Source organism: Lygodium microphyllum, chromosome 1 (assembly GCF_053477565.2).
Source record: "Lygodium microphyllum isolate KBCC chromosome 1, Lygodium_microphyllum_v1.1.10, whole genome shotgun sequence".
Classification (NCBI taxonomy): Eukaryota; Viridiplantae; Streptophyta; class Polypodiopsida; order Schizaeales; family Lygodiaceae; genus Lygodium; species Lygodium microphyllum.
In genome coordinates this window covers 31,462,101-31,472,089 of record NC_141135.1, presented here as the reverse complement: position 1 = coordinate 31,472,089, position 9,989 = coordinate 31,462,101, and the positions used below count along the sequence as shown (strand labels likewise).

General features: G+C 37.4%; 1 protein-coding gene across 1 annotated transcript; it reads right to left on the bottom strand.

The window, feature by feature from the left end:
- Window positions 1–8,037: 8,037 nt before the first annotated feature.
- LOC148040966 (uncharacterized) lies at window positions 8,038–9,789 on the bottom strand. Its single transcript, XM_087687337.1, has 2 exons — window positions 9,623–9,789; window positions 8,038–9,313 (listed from the first exon to the last, which is right to left on the bottom strand). Exons 1-2 carry the CDS (start codon window positions 9,702–9,704, stop codon window positions 9,108–9,110), a joined length of 288 nt encoding a protein of 95 aa, XP_087543463.1. The 5' UTR covers window positions 9,705–9,789; the 3' UTR covers window positions 8,038–9,107.
- Window positions 9,790–9,989: the final 200 nt, after the last annotated feature.

The window sequence follows — 9,989 nt, the reverse complement described above, 5'->3', positions numbered from 1 at the left end:
ATCTTGTCTCAGTCTCTCAATCTCTCTCTCACATACAATGTTTCATCATAAAAAATGGCTATTACTCATACAAGATCTCTCTCACACATGATCTCACTCAATAATATATGAGAATATGATAGAATAATCCTCAATAATCCTCTTTTGGTTGTGGGGTTTCCTTGCAAAAGATATATTTGATCTAAAGAGGTACTAGAGCCACTACAATGACTCTTCATAGCTCATCACGGTCATTATCACTTCAACTCTTTACTCTAGTCTTTAACAACTACATCTTCATTCGAGCTAGCTAATTCTAAGCTTATAGTCTTCTCTTTCTATGATTAAAACACTTTTCCAAGCTAAATATTCATCCCATAGAACACATAGAAGCAAAAAAAAGATAATAGTAGACATATAAAAGCTCAGCAATACACCACAGAGAGGGTCAACAAAACACCATAAAACTTCATGGCTTCAACCAAAACCATTCACAATCATCAAAGATCATGCAAAATATACTCAACCACACAAAAATCCAATCATTCACAATATCAACCCCTCAAATAGCATAAAAAACAATAGCAAGAGAAGGGAAAAGTCCCATTAGAACCAATCAACCATAAATAAGGACCTATCAAAACATAACTAATGCGCTATCCCTCTCTACGAGTGTATTGAGCTTACCTTGATGCCCGATAGAGTTTCTTCCTCCCTCAAGCACTCCGATAGCTCCACGATTCGTGATGCAAGCTCAAGCATCCTCAAGCCTCTTCCTCCAAGCTCCATCCTCCATAGCCACGCGCGAGACAAGAAAAGAGAAGAGAAGGAGAAGAGAGGAGACGGTGGAGAGCTTCACCTCCAAGATCCCTCATTCTCACAAGCTCACTCCCTCATTCCCTCACACTCCCTCCCTCAAGCACTCACAACCAAGCAATAGAAGAGAAGGAGAGAAGACGAAGAGTCCGCTTTGCCACATACCAAAGAATGAGCTCTCATTCATCTTTTGAACTTTATATACAAAGCCCTAAATCCCATTTGGGCAGTCATCCCCTTTTTACATGGCCGGCCATAGCCTAGGCCCTTTTTTCCAATGTCCTCCTATCTTCCTAGGTTCCTTCCTACCGTCCATCTACCTTTACGATTTGCACGGGTGAGAGTCCGACACTCTTAAAATAAATCGTAGTGCGTCTTGCATTCTTTTACAAAAGCATTGACTTGCACTTTTTCTTGTGTGCCTTTCTCCTTGATTCAGAACTTTTCTACACTTCTTGTGTTTCCATATTTCTCTTGGTGCACCTTCGTCTCCCGTTTCACTTTTGCCTTGGTTTTCTATGCATCTGTTGATGCCTATTTGGACTTGTATTGATACCCAGATGTTGTGATAGTGCTCTATGATAATTTTGAGCTATTTTGGGGCTGCATTGACCTCAGTATGACTGTGTTTTTATTGCTATAATATAGTATACAACTAGTAGACATATTGATAGGGTTCCTATAAAGCGGTTTGCTACTGTCTGAGTACTCCAACTAGATGTATTGACTCTATAGATGTCATGTATGCATATGGACATATCTATGGACTATTATGAGCTGTAAATACTCTAAATTTGGACTAATTTCACTATTGGTTATGCAGTGGGCTGGCTAACTACAGCCTTTTGTCTAGCACTGTTATGGCCTATCTGAACTATTTCTCAAGCTTGTATGTACATGTATTGAACCCCAGAGGTTATGGTATATGTTAGAGATGGTTTGAGTCTGTTTTGATCTGGAAATAATTCTGTTTGTACAAAGGATTTATGACTGGTTAAACACAAACTATTGTTTGTCATAAGTGATTGGAAAACACCTACATCAACTGTATGCTATCCACTTGGAATGCCACTGTATCTAGATGTTTTGCTACATGTTTGGGGATGTTTTTGACATGTATGTGAGTTGAGATACCCTGATTATTACTGAGAATTATGTTACATGTTCTTGGACCGAAAGTGCCATAAACAACTGAGTGGTTTACAAGGAGTTAGTTACTTACAAGTGGTATATGGCACTGAATACTATAATTACAGATATGGCAAATGCTCAAGGCACTGATAATATCACTCAAATTGTGGGAGAGAAGCTTGATAATAAAAACTTTGCTTTGTGGAAGTTCAAGATGCAAAATTTCTTGATTAGTAGAGGCTACTGGGATTTATGCACAAGAGTTGAAGCATAACCTAAATTACCTGAACGGAATAATCCGACTCATGATTAGCGAAGAGCTCATCGATAGTGGTTGGAAAGAGCAAGAAAAGTGTTACACTGGTTCTCTTTATGCATTTATGATGCGATGGCTATGCAAATTACAAGCTTTTCAGTCCCCAAAGGATGCTTGGGATATTCTCATCAAGAATTATGGCAATGTTACTCATGCAAGGAAGATATAACTGAAGCAACAATTTAATAATATGTTTAGAAATGGCAGGAGCATCCAAGATTATACAACAGAGATAAGAATCATAGTAGACCATCTTGCTACTATTGGTTCTAAAGTGTCAGAGGATGATATGGTTGTAGCTACATTGAATGGATTAGGCAAGGAGTATAAGGCACTTGCCACATTGATATCTGTGTGAGAGTAGACCTCTTGACTAGGATGATTTGCTTGCTCTATTGTTGCAAGAGGAAGTTAAACTTGGATTGAACACTAGTTCTAGTACCTCTCAGGGAGAAGAGATACTGTACTTTACTCTAGTCAACGTGCTAGAGATGTTAGAGATTGTGGATCTTTTCGAGGTCGAGGGGACACTTTGTAATGTCCCCATGATTACTTAGTTTATTTCAATAGACAATGTGCGTATACATTCCAAAAATTGATTTATGTTGAAAACAAAATTGCACATTTTTAAAATTGGCTCTAAATATGAAGATAATTGTTATTATTAATGAAATATGATATGCGAGTTCATAGAAGGAAGGCTTGGAAAACCCTACCAAGACTAGCTAAGATGCTGAGCGAGGTCATGCTTGGAGAGCTCCCCAGCGTGAGGAAGTGTTTGATGTTGAGGAAACTCAATATGAAGCTGAAGCCCAAGTGGAAGTTACCTCCGAATCCATTCAACCCGAAGGACCACAACAAGCCGAGGTTGCGATCATAAACGACAATCATGATGGATGGCCAAATGGAGATAATTAGGAAAGGATTACTATTTTGTGTTATTGCCTTTTTTTTTGCATCTCACGATAAAATGAGGGATAAGTTAGTAATGTTAGAAAATCCCATAAAATAAGTCTATTACATAGAATTACAATTAGTTAGAACATATTAAACTTACAAAAGCATGTTAGTCTTATCAATTGCTTTTTAGGAAGGAACATGAAAATTGATGGAGGGGATAGATTCTATGCATCGCATACATTAACAAGTGTGTTAAAACTGTTTTATGGTTATGATTGCTTTTGGATTTGTGAATGATGATGATGTCTCTTATGGTTACGGGCTTGTATCAGCCAGATGAGTTGTGGATTGTGATGGTTCAGGATGTTGGGGTCCCCAACCCAATACTCCCTAGCACTCTACGAAGTGTGGAAAAACTCACCTGTGGGGTGGGGGTCCTATGCTCCTGAGGGAGGGAGGTGTTTTTTTGGAAAAACTTGGGTGGGGCTCCTATGATCTTGAGGAAGGTAGGTGTTTTTGGTTTTTGATCACTTGAGCACCTGAGAGGACAAAGGGCTAAGTGATAAGTTCCCTAGTTATGTAGGATGGCTTCAGAGGCTCAGGGAAGCTTAGAGAGGCTATGACCTAGTAAATTTCCTATTGACTGCAGATGGAGTGTGATCTCATAAAGCCGAATCCCAAGGGATTCGAAGGTCCTATCCTAGGCTAGACGGTGTCTTTTTGTGGAAAGATAGTTTTGTACCACTCTACGGAGTGATGGTGAATAAAGTATTTGATTTCCAAATTGTTTGTTATGTGCTAAATTGAGTTTAACAAACCCAGTTTAACGGAGTAATAAAAGGAAGATGATTTTATATGTCCAAAGAGCATGGTAGTATGCTTTGCTAATTAGAAAACTAAAGCAAATCCAGTCGAGGAAAGAAGGAGGCTTCAAACTTGATGAGCGAACGCCTCTTTGTCATGTCAGCAAAGCGAACTAGTTTGAATATCCTAGCCTTAAAACTAACTACATGTTCGATTTAGTAATTTTCGATGAGCTAAGTATGACATAATAAATAACTTAAATAATAATAGTAGAATTTCCTTCCTTAAAGAAAAGTACTCTAATCAACAAATTTTGATAGTCTACTTTAATTCACATTAAATGAATTATAAATACCAAGAAAAAGCTATTTTTCTCTTTTTATAAATACTAGGAAAATATTTTTCCATACTTAAGAAATTCATAAAGTAAAAAATATATTTGATACAATCTTTACGTTTTTCTATGTTTACCTAATTAAAAAATGCTAGAAAAAAATATTCTTAAAATATATTTTTCTTGTCCTAACATTTACATAATTTGATAATATTGAAAGGAATATTCTAAATGAAAATTTTCACATTTCTCTACATTTGCAAAATTTATAAATGTTAAGGAATTTATTCTTGATGTAATTTTTTGGTATATTAGCAACTTAAGATAATTTATTCAATGTGATACAATGTTTTCAATTTATCCTAACTTTCTAATATTAAAATTCTAATTTAACAACTTTTACTTGTTCTAATATTTTCTTTCGATTGAATCCCCATTGAGCTATAATTTCTTTATAATTTTAAACTTATTTATTTACGTTCGTAGCCATTTATTGAATGAACATTAATTTATGAAGGAACTCAGTCTTGTTGTATTGCATGTGATGGCATGTCGACCATATTTGTGATTGTGTTGGTAGCTCTTGTACTCCTTGCTCCAAAGTACCATTTCTTTGAGGCCATCGTGAGGAGAGTTCACATGCACTAGCTTTGAGCTTTAGCAGCCTTGATTGGGAATCCAATGGTTTGGTGACACCTTGCAAGATCGAGACTTTGTAGGGAGGAGAAGGGTTGTGGATCCCATGGGTACAAAGGGTGGACAAGTCCTTCACCAACCAGAGTGGTACTCCTCTTTGTGGTTGATGATTTTCTCTTACCCTTCTTCATCTCACACTCTCTCTCCTACTTCACTCTCTTTTGCTCCTTTTCTTCTTTTCTTCCTCTCTTCCCTTCTCCTCCTTCCTTTCTCTTCTTCCCCAACTCATCAGCCTCATCTTAGGCTTAGGCTTAAGCTAGCCTTTATAGCCATGGGCTAAGGCTTTTAGCCTTAGCATGTCTGTCTTATTTCACTTTTCGTTCATCACATGGAGCTTTGGATGGTCTGATTGTTGAGTGGAGATGAGTGTAAGTTCGATGACACTGACGATGCTCATTAGCTTCAAGGACATTGTAGTTTATATATATATATATATATATATATATATATATATATATATATATATATATATATATATATATATATATATATATATATATATATATATATATATATATATATAGTTCAGCAAAACAACAAATTTGACGGATATTAAAGAGAATAAGGGTGATTTTGGGGATGGTGACTTAGAGCCATTAGATCAATTTGTATGTTTACCTTGATTTCTTCCAAAACTCAAAACCATGCTTTAGGAGCTAAACCACTATGAATGTGGTTTGATGAAGACTGTCGTGGGTTTGAGGATAAAGAGATAAAAATGGACTTTGATTAAACCTTCATTAAGTCTTTTTCAACCTTTGCATCTTGGAAATAGAAAAACCTTAAAGACTCTAAGCTTTAGTCAAGAAACCAGTGATATAACTTGCTTTTCGAAAAAAATCTAATACACTCTATTCTAAATAGCTTTATATCCAAAAATAATATTTTAATCCTTTTAATACATCCAAAATAAATTAATTGTGTATGTGCACATGCAAAGTTGTCGTGCTAATGAGCACCTACAAAAATACAATGTTTCCATATATAGTTCCAATAATATTTTTACACTATGAAGCACATATTTTTCATGCATTAAAATACACATCCCAAAAATAATAATTTTACATAACTCTATCTAATAATCTATTCAACATAATACAAAATACATTGCATATATCTATAAGTATAGATCCACATATGCATACATAATCTCTCTCTCTCTCTCTCTCTCTCTCTCTCTCTCTCTCTCTCTCTCTCTCTCTCTCTCTCTCTCTCTCTCTCTCTCTCTCTCTCTCTCTCTCTCTCTCTCTCTCTCTCTCTCTCTCTCTCTCTCTCTCTCTCTCTCTCTCTCTCTCTCTCTCTCTCTCTCTCTCTCTCTCTCTCTCAACATCCCCCTTCCCTCACCTCCCTTTTGTTTCCCATCTTTATCATATCCTCTACACCATCCTTTCTCTGGCAATGAATGAGTGTTTTATGAATCGATTGAGAGTGACTTTGTAGAGTGACATCATGTAAGCCAATGTTGGTTTTGAGTGTTTTCCTTTTTTTCTAAATAGAATGGCTCATTCATAACCATCGATTCAAAAAAGAGGAAGGGTTTTACAAGTGAGACACATCACAAATAGAATATGCTTTAATCTTCAACATGGTTGAATTCATTGCTTATTCCCTTGTTATTTTCCTCATTTGAGATCCTAGTAGAGCTCTACACCATGCTTCAAGATTTACTTCAAATACCAAAGGTTTGAGATCTTGCTGGAGCTTGACACCATGCTCCAAATGCTGAAATCTACCTCAATGTTATAAGTGTGATTGATGCAAAATTTCCTCCTCTATAGCAACATTTATATGCTCTTCCACTTGTGTGACAATTTAGTGAGTAATAAGCATAAAAAGTAAAAAAACCTAGGCCTTGGTACACCAATATGCAAAAAAATTTAGCATCCTAGAATATGTACATTGAGCTCAGTGCCCACTTATGCAATCTCTAAAAGAGAAGTAGAAACCTAACAACCTAACAACCTAACATTAACAATGGAGTATCTAGAAAACAAATGTTTTAATGGACAATCCTTAAGATGTTTGATCATCAAAACTTCCTTAATCACAATTGAAGATTTTTAGGTTCTGATGAGATAATACAAAAGTATCTCAAACACATTAAAAAGAACATAAAAAAAGATACATGATAAATAAGGATTCAAAAGAGAATTACTAAAAGAATACTCATAGACATCAATATGCACACATGAATGTGAGATCTCCCATTTAGCAAAATTGTGTACTCATGAATGCCCTATTGAATGCACATTCCCATGTACTTCATCTTCAAGTGCTTTGATGGATTTTAACCGCATGGTCATGCTTGCCCATTCATACAATCATAGATAAAGTCGTAATACTTTTGGGAGGATGAACCATGAGTATATTCTAGGTAGGTAACTTACATCATATTACAAAAAATGTAGATTCTTTACTTCTAAATATACACCAACATGATCTCCAATCTATTCATGTTATGCAAAAACTATGCATTGAAGCAAAATAGTTATCCATTATTGATGAGCCATGCACATGAGGATTCAAAGAAATAACCATAGTAGACTTTTGAGGGCTACAACACTAGTTTAAAAAACAAGTTTATGTGCATGACAATAGCCCAAAATATAGCATTAGAGTCCCTTCTCAAATAAGAGCTCCACACACTCTCATTGTGCAAGCAAAATATAACTCCCCTTTAAAATAAATTTCTTTATGGTTTCAAGGGAAAGTTTGGTCTATTGTAAACCACCAAATATTTGGCTACTACATAATGTACAATTCTACCATAAGAGATTATTTGACATATACGCTCAAGTTATGATAGCCATGACATAAAAACATTTGTTGACAATATACTAATTGTCCTTGAGTAGATTCCGATGGAGAGCTAGCACGTGAGAGAGAGAGAGAGAGAGAGAGAGTGCGTGTGTGTGTGTGTTGTGTACATTTTCAAGGCACCTCAAAGTCAAATGGAACAAAGAGACTGTAGACACATCAAGATTTTGGTTACAATCCATGCGGGGGTGTTATTGACACGAACAAAAACCAACAACTAAAGCTGTAATAAATTCATGATAATAATAGAAAAGTATTCACAGATTACAAGAGCAGATGTGTTATGCCAGTACACATCTTGGCCACATCTCGTTGACTAAGTTTACTCGTAATACTTTATAGATTCCCCAAACAGTTTGATTTCTAAAAAATTTGCTCCGAGTCCCGACCCTATGTCCTCTCTAGTTCCTGGCATAAGTATTTCGACTCTTGCTTTCCCAAAATGAAGATCCCTAGGGCCTATAGTCTGAAAGACATAGACTTCCCTAATGTTGTTCCATCTTCGAGTTTTATACAAATATGCAGGAACATTGACTTTTAGGGTCTCTAGTTCTGCAATGTTACTTTCAAGGTAGCAAAGACTCCGCTACACAAATCTTACGCAGCTGGCTTCTCTACTTAATACTTGTGTGACGATAGCTTGTTAGCAACCTCGCCAATATGCAAATGGAATTAGCTGTAAAGGCAAGACAGTAATCCACTTGGGGTATGTTGCAGCACTTTTAGACTTACCTCTGACTTCCTATTTCAAACGTTGCTTTAGAACGTCTGGTTTTCTGCTGGATTCCCATTATTATAGGAGCTTCCTACTCTAGAAACTCCATCTCTTCTCTGAGAACGGCAAATGCTATTGAGCCTGAGGCTGCTGTGAAGTTACATGCTAATATATATGTCCTTTTCGCTAAGTGAATACCACTTATCTGGCAAGAGATCAAAAAGTAGAATACACGCAGGATCATCCAAACCAGCAGTTGAAAGCTTGTGGGACACCATAACTAGCAATCTGGTAAAAACTTAACCGGTTTTAGTACAATCTGCGATCTTGCAGACAGCAACTCGGCAAGTCTACAAGAAGCGAATACTGAGATTTAACATGCCTAACAATAGGTTTCCACTGGAGAACAGAAGCTACAACAGTTTTGGCCGGCCTTGTACTTCAAGTCCAAGAGGAGATCTGGAAAACCAGCAAATTTGTCACATGTGCTGACTCTGATCGTGATCCGGACGAAGTTTTGTACCGTCCAGCACGTGATAACGTCTGTACAAATGTGACTACATAATCCTTCCTCTGCGGGAAATTATAATGCTTCGGAGTCAAAAACAGCTGCTACTCGACAAGCTGAGGTATTTCCTTTCAGGATGGCCACAATGCTCGTCTTCATCACAGACGGACTTAGATCTGCGGAACGCGATAGGCTTCGACGGATGTTCATTGGAGTCACGGACCATGGACCACAAGACTTGTACGTCTTCATAAGGACAAGCCTTTACGTCAGGGTAGAGCTTCTCAAATCCTCGGCCTGCGTTAAGCACACGCAAAAAAACGAACGAGAAAATGCAGGTTTATTAGCACATGGCGGACAGAGAGAATGATAAATCAAAGTATGACCATGGCAGTTCAGTAGCGTGAGCTGAAACGCCACACAAATGGCTAAACAGATTCCACTTTCTATTGACAGAAAGGATGCAAACCATAGCTTGCTTTTCCATTTTCAGTTGACAGAAAGGACGCAAAGTTCAAACGAAGTCTTGCAGAGAAGGATGCGAAGTGTTATGGCATAAACGCTTTTAAGTAGCGGTAAAAGAAGGCGAGGCTGTCGAGGACTTACCATGGCTATGACGGAAAAGACGACCGAAGGTGAGGCGCCAAAGCTTCAGCAGACGTGAAGAAAGGCCATGGAAGAAGGCCATGGTAAAGGCGAATCCGAAATGGCGCGGTAGAAGAGAGAAGGTACTCTCGCACGCAGCTTTCTTTACCTGTGCGTCGTTCGCACCCTCGGTTGCTCGGTAACGAGCACGGATAAATTCCGAGCAGGTAAAATGTACTTGAGCCAAGAATGTTGGTGCGCCGCGTCTGTAGAGCCATTAATAAATTATTAATAGCTCTAGTCTATCTATGTATTTACGCGTATCATGGAACTTCAAATTACACAACTCGCGAATATACAGATTGCGCTTTTAACGCCATTCACTTCG